Genomic DNA, 22,785 nt, shown 5'->3' with positions numbered 1-22,785 from the left:
TACGGTTTTTTCCTTAAAATCCATGCAAAAACTCTGGCAGGTTAAACAAAACTAGCCACAGAACTCCAACGAAGAAAATGTACATTTCTGCAGCTGAAAATCAACACAGTTAGGAAAATGGTTTCTACCTGAAGGAAAAAGGCTCCCAGCAAATGGAAGTTTCAGTGAAAAACAACACAATCATTGCATTTGTTCCAAAATGTGCACAGGCAGCATGATTTCACTGTTTTCTTTCTGGGCCCTGCAGGGAATGGAGAAACACTTTGTAATGACACAGCTGAGTATAGTAAAATCAAGATTGTACCTTATTCTTCTGCAGTTTTCCTTATTAATGACCTAACATGCGATTTCCCAAATTTGTTGGGTGAGCAGGGTGTCCCTCATAGAATGGGAGCAGGTCACACCTCAGTCCAGTTTGAACGTGTCTTGTTATCAGCCACAATTCAGAGTTCCCTAAATCCGAAGGAGCTGACCGTTCCTCAAAAGAAGTATTTGGGGAGACAGTGGGAAGTACTGGATTTATGACGTTCGATTCGCCCAGGGCGTCTCTCTGCTCCAACGGAAGGAAAAATGAATTCTACAACTGCCACATTTGAAAACTCGAGACTGCTATGTTTTATTCAACCCACCTCCCTCCTTTTGAGCCAGTGACTGGGGAACAGGCTGCTTTCCATCCTAACCACGAGAGCAACCTAAATCCTGCCCCCAGTAAATGATGACCCTCTACGTCCAATTATGTGTGGATAAGAGCTAAGTATGAGCCCCGGAATACAAAATCCAGCCTACCGCTCGTCCTCTGGCTCCCTGCCTCATCTGCAAAGAAGCACAGGGTTCTCTGGTACAGCCTCCTAGCCAGCGAAGAGCCCTACCTACAAACAGTCAATGGCATTAGAAGCTTTGCTCTTCATTTCTTAGCTCGCTGGCTGTTCTCATTGCTGAAAAACCAGAAGGCTTTTCCTTGTACTTAATATGGTCTCTGCCCTCTCTGCCTCTCTGTCCCCATCGAACCACAATGGCAAAACATCCTCCGGATGGCAACCTTTCAAATGCTGTAAAGACAAGTGCCCATCCTCTCCCCTTCAATTTCCCATGATGGTTCCTGAAATAATTTGTTTTATTGAGAATGCTTCAGGTCAACTCCAGTTTGGCAGTGACCTTACAGAAAAATGATACTGAACTTGGGAGGAGTTCTACCCCAGGGAGACTCGAACCCGGGTGATTAGAATCACCTGTGAACCTTCCAGAGCATCAAAATTGGGGATGCCCGGCATCTGAACATCTGTGCAACTCCCCATTGACTCTGCTCATCACCCAGGTTTGGGAATGACTCATCAAATCAAGGTAGTGGGACCGTTTTTCCTGATCTTCAAACAGAATTTTGCTTATTTGAAAACAATTAGGAGGCAACATAGGAACATTTAATTAAGTCTTCATGTCAAGGGCAAATCATTGACAACAGGTGAGGAAATTCAAGAAAGGAACCAATTTTTTAGGTGAATTATAATAAGCAACATGCTACAGGATGGCATAAGCTGGTTTCTTTGGGAATCAGGTCCGTAGTAGCTGCCTGGTGAGTTCCTGAGAGTTAAATTAAGAGACTCTCCTTGGAGAACCCGGGGCTGGGAGGGAGGGGAGTAAGTATTTGAATCAAGCTTAGAAATTCTATTACTGGAGAGTATTAGGAGTTAGTATTCTTGATTTCTTGCTACACTTAGTATCTCCAATCCCTTTGACTGTTTTTGATTTCCTGATCTCTCTGTGGGGCTCTCTCTGTAGGCATAGTAGTCTGACTGCATCTCTGTGGATGTCAATATCTTTCTACTTCACCTTTCTCCACCTGTTCTGTAAAGCTGTGTGTATATTGAAGCGTGCAGCTGACTTTCCAAACAAGCCATTTGACTCCTTCCTAGGTGGTAGATTCCTCAAGGTCAAAGACTATGCCTTTGACTTTCTTAATGACCCAGGGTGAGCATGTAAGTGTTGGTTATTTGTAAAAATCTTTGATCTTCTCCAAGTCTCCCAAAACGTTGAAAAGGAGGGAATACTTTCTAACTCGTTCTATAGGGCCAGCATTACTCTCATACCCGAGCCAAAGATCATTCAAAAAACTACAGACCAGTATCCCTTAAAATATTCATGCAAAAGTCATGTACAAAGTACTGACAAAGCAAATTCAGCACCATATTTCAAGGACTGTATACTAAGACCACATGGGACTTACTCCCAAAATGCAAGGATTGTTCAACTTATGAAAATCACTATAATACATTAACAAAGCAAAGCAAAGCAAAAAAAAAAAAAAAAGTCTTTTCACAAAACTCAATACCTTTCCTTGATACAAACACTCAAACTACAGATAAGAAATTTCCTCAACATGAAAGCCATACATGAAAAATGCCCAGCTAACATCACACTCAGAGGTGCAAGATTGAAGGCTTTTTCTCTAAGATCAGGAACAAGGCAAGGATGCCTGATTTCACTTCTAGCCAGAGCAATAAGGCTGTTGCCTTATTATATAAGAAATAAAAGACATACAAATTTGAAAAAGATGAAGTAAAATTTTCTATTTGTGAATAATGTGATCTTAGATACAGAAAACCCCAAAGATTGCCCCACAAACTCTCAGAATAAACAAACTCAGCAACGTTGCATGACATAAAATCAACACACAAAAATCGGTTTCTTCTCTATACACTAACGATGAACAATCTGAAAAAGAAAATTAACAATCCATTTAGAATACCATCAAAACAATAAAATACTTAAGAATAAACTTAACCAAGGAGGTGAAAGATTGTTACATTGAAAACTATAAATAAATATTGCCGAAAGAAATGAAAGCAACACAAATAAACAGACATCTTCCAGGAAGACAGATTCAATGCAATCCTGCTCAAAATCTCAACAGAAACTTTTGTTGTCCTAAAATTAAGTCCTAAAATTCATATGAAATTCCACGGGACCCTGAACAGCTAAAATAATCTTGAAAATGAACAACAAAGATGGGGGCCTCATACTTCCTGATTTTAAAACTTACTACAGGAATAAAAAGTGTCACAGCGGCATAAGAACAGACATATTGACCAGTGGAACAAAATAAACCCTCACATATACGGCCAATCGACTTCTGATACAAATGCCAAGATCATTCAATGGGGAAAGAACAGTTTTTTCAACAAGTAGTGCTGGGTAAACTGGAGATCCACATGTAAGACAATGAAGTGGGACCCTTACCTAATGCCATGTTTAAAAATTAACTCAAAATAGATAAAAGACTTAAATATAAGAGCTAAAACTCTAATAAAACTTTTACTAGAAAACAGAGGAGAAGTTTTTTGACTAGATTTGGTAGTGATTTCTAGGATGCGACACCAAAGGCAAAAGAAAAAAAAAACAAAAACAGATCCACTGGACTACATCAAAAAGGATACGATCTGTAAGACAGTGGAAAGGGAGAAAATATCTCCCTGGAAAGGGATGAATATTCAGCACTTAAAAAGAACCCCTACAAAGAATTCAATTTTTAAAAATACACAACCCAATTTTAAAAACAAAAAGCTTGAATAGACATTTCTCTGAAGAAGTTATACAAATGGCCAGGGAGCCCATGAAAATCTGCTCAACATCACTCGTCATCAGGGAAAGGCAAATCAAAACCACAGTGAGATCCCCTCACACCAGTTGGGACGACCACTACCAAAAACATTCCAGTGAAGTGGAAACAATTGTTGGCGGGGTTATACAGAAACTGCCGTGCTGGGGCATCACCGGTGGGGAACGTAAAGGCGTATAGAAAAACAGCATGGAAAACAGTTCCTTAAAAAGCTGGAACAGGGCCGCTGGGTGGCTCAGTCGGTTAAGCGTCTACCTTTGGCTCAGGTCAGGATTGCAGGGTCCTGCAACTGAGTCCCGCTTCAGGCTCCCTGCTCAGCGAGGCATCTGCTTCGCCCTCTCCCCCTGCACCCATTCATTCTCTCAATCTTTCTCTCCCTTACCCTCTCTCTCAAATAAATAACATCTTGGGGGGAGAAAAGGTAAAATAGAATTAAGTGGTCCAACAATCTCTTGTATAGACTTGAAAGAGCTGAAGTCAAGGACTCGGATATTTGTCCATCTGTGTTCATAGCGGCTTTACCACCCAAATGTCCAAGAGATGAATGGATAAAAATGTGGCATGCTATGAAGTGTTACCAAGTACTAACAAAGGAGATGCTGATACGTGCCTCACCGTGAAGCTTAAACACGTTACGTAAGTGCAACGAGCACAATAAGTGCAATAAGCGAGACATGAAAGTACAAATATTATAGGATTTGAATGAGTGACCCACAGCAGGCAAAGTCATAAAGACAGAAAGCAGAAAAGGAGTTACTGGGGCCAGGGGTGGGGAGGTATTATTTAATGCATACAAAGTTTCTGTTTGGGAAGATGAAAAATCCTAGAAATCAATGGTGTTGACAGTTGCATAACATTGTGAATGTGCTTAATGTCACTCCACTGCACTTAAAAATGGTTAAAATGGGGGCACCTGGGTGGCTCAGTTGGTTAGGCGTCTGCCTTCGGCTCAGGTCATGATCTCAGGGCCCTGGGATGGAGCCCCGCATCAATCTCCCTGCTTAGCAGAGCCTGCTTCTCCCTCTCCTGTGCCCGCTGCCTTCCCTCCTTGTGCTGTCAAATAAAATCTTAAAAAAAAAAAATGGTTAAATGCCAAACTGTATGTCTTGTGCTTTTTCCACAATAAAACACTCTAATAATGACAGCCACAGCGAAGGGATGGGCCGCAAAGTTCTACCTACTTGAAATCTGGATCTACTACGTTCCAGCTGAGTGCCTCCGCCTTGGAGAGTTTTCGTTTCTTCTTGTAAAATGAGGGTTCCACATATCCATGGAGGTCATTGTCAAGATCGAAAGCAAAATGCTGAGTATAACAACAGCCTCTCATGCCATCAACCAACAAATGATGGGTTGTTATTGCAGCAGCTCTGGAAATAAAAAAAAGTACTATGTTATCACAGAAAACATCGAGGGGCTCCTGAGTGGATCAGCTTGTTAAGTGACAGCCTTTGGTTCAGGTCATGATCCCAGGATCCGGGGATCGAGTCCCACATTAAGCTCCTCGCTCAGTGGGGAGTCTGCTTCTACCTCAGGTCTCCTCCCCTCTCACGTCTCTTTCAGTCTCTCCCTCTTTCTCAAATAAAAATAAATAAAATCTTTTTAAAAAATTAAAAAAAAAGAAAACACAAATGCACAAAGTTTTTTAAAAAAAAAAGCTTCAAAAGAAGAGAAACAGGTACTGGGTAACGAAGGAACTTGAATAAAGGGAGGGGAAGTCTTGGCTTTGCAACGGTTCACGAGCAGCTCTCGAGAGTGCAGACACTTTCATGGATTAAAGTTTCCACACAAGGTGTGATACAGATGTTTATAAGAGAGAATGCCATCTAAGGTCCCCAGTGATGATCTAGTTCGCCCATTACTGCGCTCCTTCAGAGAGATGAATACCCAAGAGTGTTTCCGGGATGGTCACCCAAGAGCGAGGGAGGTGGATTACACAGAAAGGCAGGATTAGCGCCTACTTACTGAGTCAGTGAGCGGGGGAGCAGGGCTTCGAGTACTCCAGCACAGGGGGAATACCCCCAACATACCGATTTTGCTACACTGGGAGGGGCAAGGAGTGCTAAAAATGCTGCCCTTTAACCTATTTGCCCCTCTCAGAGTCTGTGATCCTAAATTTACATTTCTAATCTTGGGATTTGGGGAAAGACAGTGCTACTATGGAAAGATGGATGCGAGGTACGTGAGGATCACACGTGACTGCGCGTGCTGTTTTACACGTGCTGAAGGCTGTTCTGGGACAATCTCTTTGGGCAACAGAGGGAGTAAGTTCGCAGCAAAAGCAGTAAGGCCGTTCTCCTAGTGTATCCAGTTGAACTGGAACCACCCAGGGGTAAGGGGCACCGTGTCTAGGCAGTCGAAGAAACCCTGCCTAACTTTTGACTCTCCAAAAACTATTATGAGTCTACTGTTGTCCTGTTACCGATAACATCCGCAGGCCATTAACACACCGTTTGTATATGTTTTATATACTTTGTTCTGACAACAGAGCTAGAGAAGAGAAAATGTTAAGAAAAATCCTAAGAGAAACCATGTTCATAGTACTATGTTTATCGAAAAAAATCCACTTAAAAGCAGACCCACACAGCCCAAACTTCTGTGTTGTTCATGGGTCAACTCTTCTTCTAATTCACAAAGATATTTTAGGCAGAGAGAAAAAAACACACTCAAAAGCCCACAAGCACAAATAAACCAACTTTAATATCATTTTGTATTTATATAGCGCCTTCTTCAAGAACCTTAGATGCTTTACAGACATTATATCTAATTAATCCCCACAACAACCCTGTGAGGCAGGTATTACTCCCATTTTACAAGATAGGGAGACTGAAGCACAGAGAGGTTAAGTGACTTGCCCAAGGTCACACAGTTAAATTCACTGAAGAGCCAGGACCTGAGCGCCTTAGCCTCCCGGCTCCCAGTTAAATACCTCATGGGAGAATCTTTAATGAAAAGTGTCCTTAAAGAAAGTATCAAGAGTAGTATGTTATGAAAGTGAGGTCTTTCTACTGCCATCACCAAAAAGAAAAAAACCCGATACTGATGGTTAGAGGCAACAAGACCCATATATTACACATGTCCTTTTTTTTCCCTTTTCCTGGTCTCATGGTTCCTGTCTTAAGCAATCTTCTAAAGGTGAAGTTTCCAAGACAGAAGCCATAGGACTTAGCAGTGAGACTTAATTTAGAATATTTACTTTCAGTTACAATAATTTATAGAAATTTCTAATCCAATATGCAAAAAATATGGGACAGCCATCCCAACAAACATGTACATGGTTAGAGAGCAGTCAGCCACCCTTTACTACCCCCGCCCCTCATTTCAATCACAGTCAACCAAGATACAACCTCACAATGCTTTCAAGAGGGGTCATTTTTCTTACTAAATACCTGCATTTTTCCCCCCAACCCTAACCCTTTGTTTTCAAAGTATACTGAGTTTCTGATAAGCTTCAAAACATTTTATGTAGATGCAGCTGTACCAGAGTAAAAAGGAAACTGAGAACCATCACCCCACAGTCCCTCCCCGGACAAATCATACTATTAAACATGGTGTAGATGTGAACAGTGTGTGACTACCAAAGAACTCAATAAAAATGCTAGAACTTGCTTTAGTAGGAGATTTAACCTTGCTTTTACTGTATTTTTTAAAAATGCAAAATGTAGAAACAAACACAGCGTAGTATTCCAATGCTGTACCTCTATGCAAATGACTTCATCTATCTCTCTTATCCATGCTGTGGCCTGACTCAAGTGAAGACTGCCTCAGCCTCACTTTACATCTCTCTGCGCTCAACGCTGCAGAAACACAGCCTCGAGTTCCAAGACAATTTGGTTTAAGCCCTCAAAATAAAAAAATGTATCCACTTCCACGTCTGTGACCTTCCCCACATTCTCAGTCATGATTCTCTGTGCAATGTAGTCATTGGGAAGGCTACATAATTGGTACAAACCCCCTCCAGCCAGCGTCAGGTTTTAGCAACTATAATCTTAAAAAGCAAGTTGTCAAAATACATCATTTTCTCCCAGCACATCTGTTGAAACAGCCCGATTAGCCAAGTGACCCTGTTAAAGATCAGTTCATGGAACGAGTAGGTGAAGTCATTTCCTGAGCTAACAGATACAGATAATAAATGTTAATAAATAGCAGCAGACAAAAAAGTTTTTTTTTTCATATTCAACAGTATTAGTCAAAGAAGTTTAGAAAATTACAGCAATTAAAAAAAAATTACTTCCTAAAGGGACTTAAAGAACATCCAAGGCCTGATCGCTGTGAGTTGGACTCTGTATTCAATCATCTCCTGCATGTTACGTTGGGCCACCGTCCGACAACTTAATGATGCGTGGAAAAGTGCCGACCGCCATGGTTCACGCGCACTTGACATGATATATATTACTTCTTCAAACTCCCAACAGAAGAAAGTCTTAACAAAGGCAAAATGTAATCTCTGAACACTCTTCCAGGAAGGTTTGTGAAGATGGCGGGAGGGGGTGGGAGGAAGAGAAAAGGACTTGCTCCGCGTGTGCCCAGCCTGCGCCACAAACGCTTCATCTTCGTCGGTGTGTGCAGCGAGCCTCGGGGGCTGCTGGGGTTCTGACAGATTACTTCTTTCCCGGGTAAAGAATGACGTTTGAAAACAACATAACTGCTACGACACCAATTTTCCAAGCACGGCCTCATCCTGAAACGTCCGAGAACTTGAGAGTGCTCAGGACTGGTGCGCCCCCACGGGGCCACACGTTCCTTCATCCTTCCAACTGTGACAGGGAGATTCTGACAGTTTTTTATGCTGCTGAGATTAAAGCTGAACAACTGATTTATAAACTCTAACAAAGGACAAATATTAGCCAGAGATATCAGTTCCTCCTGAAAAAGAGTATTTACCTCCTCTCATAGCAAATTTTTCTTAAGGTATCCTAGGACTTTAAAATAGAGTTTAAAATTCACCTTCAAAATAGAAACAAACAAAAGGACTAGTAAAACTGACAAAAACTAATAAAAATATGCTCAAATTTACTGACAGAATCATGGGCACTTCACAAAATACTTAAGACTCTACCAGTTTTAAGTAAAATAAATAAGAAAAAAAATGATAATTACAAAGCCAGTCTTTCCCCTTGGGGAAACAAAAAGCCACTTTTGACCAATTGTTCCCTACATATACATATACTGTATATTATTATAAGCTTCTTCAGAGAAGCAAAACATATTTGCCTTCCTGACACTAGATTCTAGTGAGCTGAGTTCTGACATCAGGAAGGCAACCGCAAGTGTTGGGCCCAAATGCAGTTCTGGTTTACACTTGAAAAGACACCAAATATTCCTTCTGTGTGGCTTCAACACGGGCAAATTTACGCAGTGTGTTCGGTGTGATCTCCTTAAATGATCAATACAACCTAGCACAGATTCCTAGTCTTTCTACTGCACCCCCAAGGAGTTCAACTCATTACTGGTGCAATTAATAAAGAGAAATGCATATCAGTTACTGGAAGGCTGTTTTACAAGAGGAGCTGCTATCTCTGATTTCACTTCCTTGTTGTGTGGAACTGCACAGACAGCATGATACCTGAGCAAATAAATCAACTACCATGATAGGAAGAGCCTGTTAATCCATAGTCTTTGCTTTATTGTGTGCAAAGTGTGCTACTGCCCCCTGAGCTTCCTGCATTTCTCTTGTCTTGAAAAATCAGTGCTTGATCCTTTCCAAAATAACCAGAGAAGAAATGAGGCAGAAAGTATCTCTTCATCACGGTCCCGCTCAGTCCCGAGACTGATAGAAAAGGATGTAACCAGACTCTGAGTTCTTTGAGATATCTGATGTCAACCCGTAGAATTCTTCAATAGCTTGTGCATCTATTTTCTGTGAGGCAAAATGGAAATATTAGTACAGAAATGAGCTCTACAGTCCAGTAAAGTCTTGCACATTTCTTAGAATCGTGCCTCTCATTTTCCTGCTTATGTTTATAAAAAAACAGCTCTGCACAAGAATGGCTTAAGTTAAAAAAACTGATCATGCCCAGTATTGGTGAGAAAGTGCAGTAAACAGGGCTCCCACACGTAGCTGGCAGGAAGGCAGAATGGAACGGAGACCTTGAGGAAATGTTTAGCATTATCTTGTAAGGCTGAACACACAACTAGCCTTCGATCCAGCAAGTCTATTCCTAGGGAACAGAATTACCTGACCCACTTGAAACCAACAATTCCCAACCATTTGTGACCTACGAAAACGGCAATTTCTTATGGTCCTACCTAACAATTACCCAAGAAAAATGAGTGCGTATATCCAGCATTAGATAGGGGTGATTGAGGCAGTTTTATTGAGAATAGTCAGGAAGGGATAAAAGGGCAAATCTCTAACTTGTTATATTCTTACAATGAGAAATTACGGAGCAATAAAAAAGAACCACTACCATAGGCAGCGAGAGTGAACTGCTAGATACTAAAGAAGTCACACCGGAGGAGTTCGTTTATAGTCAAACAGAGGCACAACTAATCACAATGATCAGTCATCAATAGTGGGTCCAGAGGACAGTGGGGAGTGGGAGGGAAATCCGTGAAGACTGACCGGGAAAAGGATAAGGGGGCTTATCGGAGGGTGTTACCAGTGTCCTCTCCCTTGGTCTGGAGAGTGGTTACAGAGTGTGCATGTGCACATACATACGTGTGTATGCAAACCCACACATAAAAAATTCAAGTGCTGGGGCACCTGGCCGGCTCAGTGGGTTAAAGCCTCTGCCTTCGGCTCAGGTCATGATCCTGGGGTCCTGGGATAGAGCCCTACATCGGGCTCTCTGCTCAGTGGGGAGCCTGCTTCCTCCAATCTCTCTCTCTGCCTGCCTCTCTGCCTACTTGTGAGCTCTGTCAAATAAATAAATAAAATCTAAAAAAAAAAAAAAAAATTCAAGTGCTGCTTTAGATCCATATACTTTCTGTAGGTGTATTATAACTCAATCATTTTTTTTAGACAATGAAAGACTTTTTAAAACTAGTTCTCTTGTGGAAAGCTTTTCTTTGATTTACTCTATGCATTTTGAAGGTCACCTGACCATTCAAGCATTGGGGTTGGCTGTTGGGGAGTAAGAAGTAGGAAATTGACTATAATCTGAAAAATTCAACAATTATCCAATATTCATCACCTGTCATATGAATGAGAGGCTGGGAGAAAAAAACTGAAGAGTAAAATACACACACAACTTTGAATAAAAATAAGAAATTCAGGAACTATTTACTTCTACAATGTCGTCATCAAACAATAACCAAAAATCATGACTCTTAACTATTGCAATATAATGTCCTCAATTGGGACCACTAAAACAAAGAGAAAGAGAAGTTAATTATATACAATGTTTATTAATACCACTCTTCTATGCCCTTGACGTTATGTTCTATAAAGGAGAATAACTGAAACTGATGAAAGTACTCCTTATCTATTCCTCCCCAAAATATCAAGCTACACTGATGTGAACTGGCCTTCAATTTTATAATCAAATAATCAGTACTCTACTTTGAGAGCTATAACGAGCATTCTATTTACATAAATCTATGTTATTAAAATTTTTGTGGTCTTTGTAATAATTTTTTAATTGTAATGTTTAAAATAATTTTCAAATTTGCTTCTCTGAAAAATTTAAATATATTTTTTAGCATTTGGGAGAGAGAAAGGATCAAGGGTCAGAGCCCCCTGAGTTAAACTACAGAACATACGTAGAATTTTTTCTAAGTTTTATTCCCTTGGCCATCATTTTTCTCTTGAGGAAAAATACCTTGTGATGACTAAAAAAACACATATCACATCTATAGTTCTAAAATCAAGCTTGACCCTCAGAAACTTCTTTAAAAACAAATGACATTTTGCTAGTATTATTAGTGCTATTTTTAAGTACCTGGATCTTAGTCATTATAATTCTTGGAATTGCCTCTGCAGCTCATTTTAAACAAATCTGGAATAAAGAAATCTAGAAATGCATTAAAATGCAGGTGGGTTTTTTTGTTTTTGTTTTTTGTTTTGTTTTTCAAAAAAATCCTTTGCTTTATAAAGGACATGGCAAGGATTTTAACCTCTCGCAGATTAAGTATGACTCAATCTTATAAAAGCTCCTATATAATTCTTTAAGTTTTAATTCTATTAGAATTATTATATTATAGAATTTGAGATAATTTTCAACACAAAGTGCTGTTTATGGTGATTAGCAACATCAGATAATCAGATAATAGAATAAGAACCCTCCCATGTGTCCCTGCCTAGGCTCCTCTGATTATTAGGTGAGACGAGTACCTCAGGTGACAAAAATGACAAAACAACAGTACTGCTCTTTCTCCACAGAAGAAAATACCTCAAGAACCTTTTTTTTTTTTTAAAGGCTTTTAATACTGGAAAAAACTAAAACAAAACAAAACAAAACAAAAAAACACAAAAAAGCCACCAAAAAAACAAGAACAAAACTTCCCCATTCCTATAGGAGTCATCTAGAGTCTTCTGTTTCATAGTGAGATGATAAGAATTTTTTTTTTAATTTTTAAAGTGGTGAACATAAAGAAAAAGTCTCAGAAAGGCAGAGGAACAGAGCCAGACAGGAAAGGAGGCGGGTGGGCTGAGGACCCTTGGGTGTGAGACTGAAAAGGGTAGCAGCCTTTTCCTCTGGCAGAGAGGCAGTCTGAAGGACAAAAGACAAATGTTCACTACAGAAACTAGTAAGAGAAGAAAGGCTGGAAAACTTCACCCTACAAGAGCCATGGCTTAGGGACGTGCATCCTGAACACAGGACATGCTCAGTGCAGTATGGTATGAATACATCTCATGTGCTAATAACTGCTGGTTGCTGTGGGGCTCAGAAAGGCATCCACAGCCTCCTGGCCTGAGGACACCGTGAGTACAGGAGAGACCTCTCCAAGAACACCATACGGGGCCCCATACGATATAAAAGCGGAGTTGCAGGGGTAGTGCAACCTACAGGCCTCACCCAGGAGGGGGCAGCTGGGGGGAGGAGGGCTGAGGAAGTTGGTTACAGTGGAGCTGGGCCCTGAGACGGAATAAAAGGATCACACGCACGAAGTCCAGAAGCACCTGTCGGAAATCCACGAGATGCCAGACACGCAGGAGCAGGACCACGGGAGCTGGGCAGGCACAGGCCTGCTGGCAATAGGCATCACCGCGGCAAGGATGCGGCAATGTAAACCCTTTACAGTCTCGTATGAAACGTAACTACGAGTAAATCTTGTCAGTAGAAAATAAGGTTTGAAAATGTTTTCAATCTTTCGTTAATGGGAGGATCACTTCCTGTTTTAAGAAGGGCCTGTTCTGCTACCGGAGACAGCCCCCCAAACTGATAAACACACACCATACCGAGCAGTGAGTTACTGCGGGCAGGACACATCCAGCAGCTGGGTGAACACAGAGGCGTGGCCCCAAATGGAGCAGGGCTGGATGAGAAGGGCACCCAGCACGGCTTTCAGAGAGGTCTGAGGAGGCCAGGAGGGGCAGGCGGCAGGGGGATTGCAGTGAGAGAAGAGGAATAAGGAGTCGGGGAGGGAGCCCAGCTGTGACCAGGAATCTCAGAGCTCACGGTCTTGTGAGCAGAGCAATTCCAGGAACCCCAGCATCATCCAAGCAGAGGGAAACCTAAGAACTGTCCCCGAATTTGAAGAGGCTACGGCACAGTTAAGTTAGGATGTGAAAAGGTACTCTAAGGGTGTCGTTATTGTTAAGAACACAGTAGCAGCAGCTAAGTGATTTGCATTCCCCCTTTAACAGTAACACCGTGGCAGGTTGTTAATAGGACTGCATTTTGCGTAGGAGAACGTGGACATTCAGGGGGTACTGTACGAAGCCACGCCAGCCACAAATGGCAGGCACAGAACATCCTGCACGCCTGCCCCATGGACAGAGATCCTGGCCCGCGCGGCCCACGGCTGCGCTTACCTTCCACAGTGAACCACCACGGCGACAAGGTCGTACATTCTGTCAGGATTGGTCGCATCACCAGAGGTGTTAAACAGACGAAGTTCTAAAGGAAACACTACCCGGTAAGACAGTTTTGTGTATCGATGAAGCTGATCCATGTATTTAAACCTCTTCAGGTGCAGAGCCAGAATCATGGGCAGTTTTTTAACTTTCATCCTATTCAAATAAACACGGAAACAAAATTTCAGGAAAGGCATTCAGAACACATCTTTGAAAGAACTCTCAAACTTTCTGATTCCATTAACAAACAGGTCACAGAAAGTGTGAGTAGCCCAGCACTGACCACTTTTGCGTATTCCTACCCGCTATTTTTACATCGGCGAAGCAACATCCCGAATGTCTTGCGAAGATCCTACCCCAACCACCAGCACCAAACCATGTAACAGGACTTTGTACTCCATACAGCTTCAAAACAGTCCTTTGTTCAGAAATCTGAACAAAGTTACTTCAGAAATCTGTATTCTGAAATACAGGCCCCCAGGACCGGGCGGACTGCACAGGAGGCCGACACGATGGGTGGAGGAAAAGCGGTTCCTCACAGTTGCTGACTCCTCTGGGTGTGCGTGGAGACCGAGAGCTGCGTGTTCCATCGGTCAGTAGAACTCACTAACAGGTGGAGGACAGGCGCAGGGAGAAAAGCATTACTAAAGACCATTCTGTGAAAGGGGTTTGCCAGAGGTAAACAGCTCCAGATGAAGAATGAGGACGACATGTATTCTAGGATGGGAGTTAAATGACCTGCAAATTTAGGAGAAAAGTTTTTAACTGTAAAACAACTGGCCATCTTCCACATTCTGGACAATCTTTAGTATGACCTTCAGTGTCATTTCTCCCTGGCACGACCTCTGCACTTCTACTTCATCTACCAGAAGTTTATTCTTCTGAAGGCTCAACTCACATTGTAACCCTGGCATCAGTGCCTCCTCCCTTCAATCCGCCATCGGCACTTCGCGGAGTCACAGTGGGCGAATACGGTTTATTACACCGTAAAATATTTAGATGACTGTGGGTTTTTCTCTTCTAGGATCTGAAATCTTGACAGGTAGAAACCTTTTTCCCCCCCATTTTATTTCTCTACTGAACAACACGCCTGGCACACAACAGATAGTTGACAAATGTAGCGGAACCGAATTTTGTATGTGTTCAATGAAGCAAAACGCTTTTCATAATTAAAAAATGAATTTACTAAGCCAGTGTCTCTAATGAAATGAAAACAAGAATCATTTTGTAGCATTATAGTAAATCTGCATCCTACAAATCTTAAATGTGGTGGGCATCTTATTATTCCAGAAACATTTACTATTCTACCCTGACCTTTGAAAAAGATTAGTAAGAATAAACATAAACAGATAATCATTCCTGGAAAGAAATCCAGCGGTGTAAGAGTCTTTATGGCCTTTGCCTCAGTAATCCCACTTCTAGAAGGGAAATAAATCATCTCAAATACAAGACTTCTCAAAAAAAAAATTTTCTAGAGTTATCTTATATTGTGAAAAACTGGAAAAATCCAGGAGACAGGCGTATCACAGAGATACTGTGAGTTCAGTTTCAGACCACCATAGGTAAGTAAATATTGCAATACAGCCAGTGAAATGAAATTTTTGGTTTCCTAGTGCATACTAAAGTTAGATTTACACCATACCATTACTATTAAATGCACAACAGCATTATGTCTAGAAAAACAATGCAGATACATTAATTAAGAAATACTTCATTGCTAAAAAAGGCAAACCATCATCTAAAACTTTAACAAGTCATAATCTCTCTGTTGGGGATGAGAGTCCTGGCTCCCTGTTGATGGTGGCTGACTGATGAGGGTGGTGCCACTGCAGGCTGGTGGGGGCTGTGGCAATTTCTTAAAGGAAGACAAGAAAGTCTGCCACATCGACTGGCTCTTCCTTTCATAGAGGATTTGTTTGTAGCACAGGAGGCTATTCAAGTGTTTCACCCACAGAATTTCTTTCAGAATTAGAGTCAGTCCACTTAAAGCTGCTGCTGCTTTCTCAGGTAAGTTGATGTTAGATTCTAAATCCTTTGTGGTCACTGCAACAGTCTTCACGGCATCTCTCCCAGGAGCAGATTCCAGCTCAAGAATCCACTTTCCTGGCTCATCCACGAGAAGCAGCTCCTCATCCGTCCAAGTCTGATCATGAGACGGCAGCCGTGCGGGCCCATCTTCCCGCCCCACTTCTAACTCCAGTTCTCTTGCTGTTTCCACCACCTCTGTGGTGACTGTCTCCGTGGACGGCCTGAACCCCTCCAAGTCCTCAGGGACGGTGGGAACTAACTTCTTCCAAACGCCAAACAAATGTGGATATTTTGACCTCTTCTGATTGTTCTTAATTGTATCCCATTCCAGGAAGCATTCAATTGACTTTGTCCGGATCCATCAGAGGAATCACTTTCTAGACAGCTAGAGCCTTATGAAATATATTTCTTAAAGAATAAGACTGGAAAGTCAAGATGACTCCTTGATCCGTAGGTTATGGAACGGATGCCGTGTCAACAGCCCTGAAAATACTCATCTCATTGCATATCTCCATCAGAGCTCTTCGGAGACCAGGTGCAGTATCAGTGAGTGAGCAGCAGTATTTGAAAGAATTGTTTTTCTGAGCAGCAGGTCTTAAACAGTGGGCTTCAAATATTCAGTAATGTTGGAAAAAGACGTGCTGTCACCCAGGCTTCATTGTTCCATTTCTAGAGCATGGGCAGAGTAGGTTTAGAGTAATTCTGAAGGGCCCTAGAATTTTCGGAATGGTCAGTGAGCCCCGGCTTCAGCTGAAGTCACCAGCTGCATCAGCTCCTAACATGAGAGTCAGCCTGTCCTCTGCAGCTGTGGAGCCAGGTATTGACTTCTCCTCTCTAGCTCTGAAAGTCCTTGATGGCATCTTCCAGTAGAAGGCTGTCTTGTCTACACTGGAAACCTGCTGTAGTGTGTAGCCGCTTTCATCGCTGTTGTAGCTGGACCTTCTGGAGAACTCACTGCAGCTTCTCCCCCAGCCCTTGCTGCTTCACCTTGTACCTTCTCTTATGGAGCTGGTTCTTTCCTTCAACCTCATGGACCAGCCTCTGCAGCTTCAGACTTCTCTCTGCAGCTTCCTCACCTCTCTCAGCCCTCCCAGAATCACAGAGACCTGGGGCCTTGCTTGGGCTCAGGCTTTGGCTTAAAGGAATGCTGGGGCTGGTTTGCTCTTCTCTCCAGACCACTCGAACTTTCTCCGTATCAGCAACAGAACTTTTTTCACTTTCTTATCATTCATATGCTCACAGGAGTAGCACTTTTAATGTCCTTCAAGATTGTTTCCTTTGCACTCCCGACTTGGCTGATGTTTGGCACAAATAACCTAGCTTTTAGTCTATGCTGGCTTTCAACATGCCTTCCTCCCTAATCTTAACCATTTCTAGCTTTTGATTCAAAGTGAGAGACATGTGACTTTTCCTTTCACTTGAGCACTTAGAGGCCACTGTAGGGCTACTAACTGGCCCCATTTCAGTTCCGTTGTGTCTCAGGGAACAGAAGGGCCAGAGGAAAGGAGAAGAGGTGGGGGAATGGCCAGTGGACAGAGCAGTCAGGACACACACATGTATCAGGTAAGCTCATCATCTTATACGACATGGTCTATGGTATCCCCAACAATTACAAGAGTGACATCAAAGATCACTGATCACAGATCACTGTAACAAATGTAATAATAATGAAAAAGTCAGAAATACTGTGGGGATGACCAAAATATGACATAGAGACGTGAAGTCAGCAAATACCATCAGAAAAAGGCCATTACTAGACTTGCTTGTCTCAGGGATGCCATAAACCTTCAACTTGTTAAAAAAAAAATGCAGTATCTGTGAAGCACAATAAAGTGAGATATGCCTGTGCCTACACCCACCTTACACAAGCCCCTTTATGCAAGAGGGAACCATCACCAACTCATTTTTATTTTATTTCTTTTCAGTGTTCCAGCATTCATTGCTTATGAACCACACCCAGTGCTCCATGCAGTACATGCCCTCCATAATACCCACCACCAGGCTCACCCAACCCCCCATCCCCCTCCCCTCCAAAGCCCTCAGTTTGTTTCTCAGAATCCACAGTCTCTCATGGTTTGTCTCCCCACACTCCGATTTCCCCCCACTCACTTCTCCCCATCTCCCATCTCCTCCATGTTATTCCTTATGCTCACAAGTAAGTGCAACCATATGACACTTGACTCTCTCTGCTTGACTTATTTCACTCAGCATCATCTCTTCCAGTCCTATCCATGTTGATACAAAAGTTGGATATTCATCTTTTCTGATGGAGGTGTAATATTCCATAGTATATATGGACCACATCTTCTTTATCCATTCATCTGTTGAAGGGCATCTTGGTCCTTTCCACAGTTTGGCAACTGTGTGGTGGAGTTATGGACATTGGGGAGGGTATGTGCTATGGTGAGTGCTGTGAAATGTGTAAACCTGGCAATACACAGACCTGTACCCCTGGGGATAAAAATATATTATATGCTTACAAAAAATTTAAAAATTAATTAAAAAATTAATAAAATAAAGAACAGTTCCATCACACACACACACACACACACACACACACACACACAAAAGAAAGAAATTTAAAATAGAGCTTCCCTATGACCCTGCAATTGCACTACTGGGTATTTACCCCAAAGATACAGATGTCGTGAAAAAAAAGGGCCATCTGTACTCCAATGTTCATATCACCAATTCATTTTTGAGACCAGCATGAACCTGACACCAAAACCTGACAGAGGCTTACGAAAATTACAGACTAATGATACCCTTCATGATATTTCAAAGATATGAAAATCAAGAGAACATTATCGAACTGAACCCAGCAACATATAAACCTCAGTCGGGGATGATACAATAGTTCTAAATGAAATGATGTTTTGTCCTCAGGTTCTTTCTAAAGACCAATAACTGTAAAAATGGAAAGACTTCTTTATATTCCTAAATTAGCAAAGCAATAATAATAAATACGTAAGGGGCATCTTAAGATAATAGATAGCATCCTTCTCCTCCTGAAGAAAAGAAACCTTGACCCCACTTAAATTTTATAGAAATTTTACATCTTGGCAGAAAACGTATGCTTATCAGCAATGTGATTTTTTAAAAACAAGCATGTCCTCTTCCAACCTAATCCAAATATTTTTCTAGAAAACCAGGGAAGGGCAGACTTATTTTCTTGGCAAAAATGTACTGCCGACGTTACACACCAGGTCACAAATCAAAGCACTGTAAGAAGAGGCAGCAATCACATCCTTCTTATTCAGGGTCTAATTAGCCAGAAGCAGACCCTGACCGGAGGGAGCCAAGAAGGAAAGGGAAGAAGCCAGCTAAGGATTCAGTCTCTGGAAAGGTGGCACAGAGGGCAGCTTCAGCTCTGAGCTCTGAATTCTCTACTCTGCACAGACAGCAAGGTAACTGGGTTTTCGCACTCTCATCTCCATCCACTGGTCAAAAGCCACTGGGGTAAAGAAACTCTCGGGAGCTTCTTTCAGCAGCAGACCAAGGGGAGTCCCTCGGAGAGGAGCCAGAGTGAGAGCATCCTACAGGAGTGGGGGCGCTGGAGAACGGGCAGGGTCTGCCACCATTCCCGGACCGGAATACCAGCTACTCCACAGAGACAACATATGGCCCCAGGAACGCAGGTGTCAGGTTGCAAAGCTGTCTGCTGTTTTGATTTTTCACCCTTCCCCCCTGGTCAAGAAAAGCCAGAAGCCACTCTTTTAAAGTATATCTCCCCATCTGTATAAGCCCTGTGAGCCCAGCAAAGAGGGCTGTACGGTGAATGTGGGCCAAAGGGCACTAATAGGCAAACTCTGCCAGAGAAAAATTTAATATCCTAGCACAAACACCTAAGAACTTAATAAAATTCTGTTGGCAGAGAAGTCCTTCTTTTTTTTTTTTTTTTTTTTGAAGATTTGTATTTATTTGGCAGAGAAAGAGAGAGAGAGAACGAGGGAGGGGAGCAGCAAAGGGAGAAGAAAAAGCAGGCTCCCCGCTAAGCAGGGGGTGGGGGGATCACAGGACCCTGGGATCATGACCTGAGCCACCCAGGCGCCGCAGCAGAGAAGTTATGACCACACAGAAGAGTTCCGTAGTTGTACACACATGAAATCCCATTATTCTCATATACTATCTCATTCAGAAGGCCTACCTGGGGTAGGCAGGCTAAGGAGTGAGAGGGGAACAGGTGACGAAGACACCATATGACTGAGTTGTCAGCACTGAGAGGAAAGGCAGCCCCCGAAAGTCCCAAGAAGGTCCATGTTCAAAACCTAACTGATGGGGGCGCCTGGGTGGCTCAGTGGGTTAAGCCACTGCCTTCGGCTCAGGTCATGATCTCAGGGTCCTGGGATCGAGTCCCACATCGGGCTCTCTGCTAGGCGGGGAGCCTGCTTCCCTCTGTCTCTCTGCCTGCCTCTCCGACTATTTGTGGTTTCTCTCTGTCAAATAAATAAATAAAATCTTTAAAAAAAAAAAAAAACTAACTGATGGTACTAGGAGGCGGGGCCTCAGGAGATGCTTAGGTCATGAGGTTGGAGCCCTAAGGAATGGAACTGGTATCCTTGTAACAGAGACCTGAGACAGTCTGCCAGCATCCTTCCAGCTCCTGAGGACGCGGTGTGAGAAGGCACCTTCGAGGAAGCAGGAAGAGAGCCCTCATGGGCACAGGGCATGCTGGAGCCTTGATTTGGGACTGCTAGCGCCCAGAACTCTAAGGACGCCCCTGGCGCTTGTCACGCAACCCAGTCTATGGTATCCTGTTACAGCAGGGTACATGCCAGGAGTGACAGGGCATGTGGCCACGACAAGGCTGCCAACATGACACTAGCCGTGACTAGGACCTGCACATGGAGGAATCGGATATGGAGCTGGTTGTGAAAATGGAGCAAAATTGAAGAACTTGCCCTCAGAAACAGGAAGGACCTCAACGACTAGACCAGAGTAGACGGGAGACAGAGGCCATGACACCTCGATGCTGCTGACCTGGGCACCGCACGGGTCTTCCCCGATGCCTCACACGGCCGGCCCCAGGCCTGGAAGTGAAGAGTGAAGAGAGGAAGGACGCCTAGCAGAGAACCAGTCAGGCCTGCTCAGCCCCCTGTGCAGCCACTCACTGAACCCTGCTCTGAGGCAGAGAAGAGTGACAGCAGAGCAGCTTCAAAAACATCCCCCACCACCCCCACCCCAGAGGACAGGAAAACACCTTGGAAAGCAAAGCCATGGGAATCCTAATCCTCACATTCCAGTTCCCTGCGGGAAAGCACTTTGCTTTTCCTCAGGGGCTTTATCCTCCCACTGGGCATCAGCTTCTGGCTGTTCACCTACATGCCAAGCCCGGGTATACAGCCCTATACAGTCCAACAGGTGGGCCATGTAAAAGGAGTCCCTGTGCAGATAAATTCTGCATAAAGCTAGATAAAAAGATAAATTTCTCCTATTCTGTGAGTCTTCCCAGAGTCTGTAATATGAAGCATGAATAAATAATGAAGAGGAAATTTTATTATAGAGCGAACTCATTTGATCATGGATTACTTCTTTTATGGTAACATCTCCCAAATTCATTCTTGAGGATTCCAATACTGAAACCTTTGGTTTTGAGGAACACATTGTCTGCATATAGGAACATATATAGTCTGAATGAAGGCCAAAGCACATGCTTTTTTCTTCTGTGGTTAAGAAACACGTAACATAAACTGCACCATCTTAACCCTCTCTAAACATATAGTATAGCAGTGTTTCCAATTAGCACCATTGTTGTGCAACAGATCTCTAGAACTTTCTCATCTTGCTCACGGAAACTCTACACCCACTGAACATCTCTCCTTTGCCCCTCCCCCAAGACCCTGGCAACCAGCATTTTACTTGTTGCTAAGAATGTGACTACTTAGAGTCTTCATATAACTGGAGTCATCCAGAAATTGTCTTTTTGTGATTACAATGTGTCTTTTTGGCTTTTGTGATTAGCTTATTTCACTTAGCATAATACACTCAAGATCCATCCACCTGGTGGTATAACCAAATGTCTTTCTGCTTTAAGGCAGAATAATATCTACTAGATGTCCATCCCACATGTTCTTTATCCATTCATCTGTTGATGGACATTTAAGTTGTTTCCACCTCTTTGTTAATGTGAACACTGCAGCAATAAACAAAGGAGTACATATAATCTCTTTGATACACTGTTTTCAAATTCTTTTGGGTGTGTATCTAGAAGCAAGAATGCTGGGTCATGTGGTAATTCTGTTTTTAGTATTCTGAGGAGCCTCCATACTGTTTTCCAAAGCAGCTGCACCACTTAACCTTCCTACCAACAGTATACAAGGTTTCAATTTCTCCCCATTACCAACACTTATTTTCTTTTTGCGATGTGACTTTTCTAACAAGTGTGAGGGGATACCTCACTGTGGTTCTGATTTGCAGTTCCCTGATGATCTGTGACATTAAGTGTCTTCTCATATGCTTGTTGGCCATTTATTATCTTCTTTGGAAAACATTCAAGTTCCTTGTCCATTTTTTTTTTAAGATTTTATTTATTTATTTGACAGAAATCACAAGTAGGCCGAGAGGCAGGCAGAAAGGGGTGGGGAAGCAGGCTCCCCACTGAGCAGAGAGCCCGATGTGGGGCTTGATCCCAGGCCTCTGGGATCATGACCAGAGCCCAAAGCAGAGGCTTTAACCCACTGAGCCACGCTATGTCCTTGTTCATTTTTAAATTGAGTCCCTGGTTTATGTTGTTGAGCTATAGGAGATCTTCATGTATTCTGGATATTACCCTCTTATCACATACTGGTTTTCAAGTATTTTCTCCCATTCATGCCTTTTCACTCCATTTATTGTTTCTTTTGTTATGCAGAAGTTTTTGAGTTTATTATGGTCCAGCCTATTTTTGCCTTTGTTGCTTATGCTTTCAGTGTCCTACTTAAGAAACAATTACCAAATTCAATGTCATGAAGATTTTCCCATGTGTTTCTTTTTTAAGGAGTTTTATAGTTGTGGCCTTAAGTTTAGGTCTTTAATCCATTTTGAATTGAGTTCTGTATATGGTATAAGGGTCCAACTTCATTCTTTTGCATGTGGATATCCAGTGTTCCCAAAATATGTGTTGAAGCTATACTTTATCTATCTGTAGCACTGGCACTCTTGGAGATCATCTGACTATATAAATGAGGATTTACTGCTGGGCTCTCTA

The 22,785-nt window shown here is 42.5% G+C and overlaps 1 protein-coding gene across 1 annotated transcript in view; it reads right to left on the bottom strand.

The window, feature by feature from the left end:
• Nucleotides 1-9,215: 9,215 nt before the first annotated feature.
• The window catches only part of USP12 (ubiquitin specific peptidase 12), a 29,013-nt gene continuing 15,443 nt past the window's right edge, over nucleotides 9,216-22,785 (bottom strand). Inside the window, 3 exon segments of the mRNA XM_045069572.1 lie at nucleotides 9,216-9,470; nucleotides 10,840-10,918; nucleotides 13,530-13,727. Coding sequence (XP_044925507.1) covers nucleotides 9,369-9,470; nucleotides 10,840-10,918; nucleotides 13,530-13,727 — 379 coding nt within the window. The 3' untranslated portion in view covers nucleotides 9,216-9,368.

Source organism: Mustela putorius, unplaced genomic scaffold (assembly GCF_011764305.1).
Source record: "Mustela putorius furo isolate JIRA1106 unplaced genomic scaffold, ASM1176430v1.1 tig00003942_pilon_pilon_pilon, whole genome shotgun sequence".
Lineage (NCBI taxonomy): Eukaryota > Metazoa > Chordata > Mammalia > Carnivora > Mustelidae > Mustela > Mustela putorius.
The sequence above is the reverse complement of the archived record's forward strand: the minus strand, read 5'-3'. Positions and strand labels throughout refer to the sequence as shown.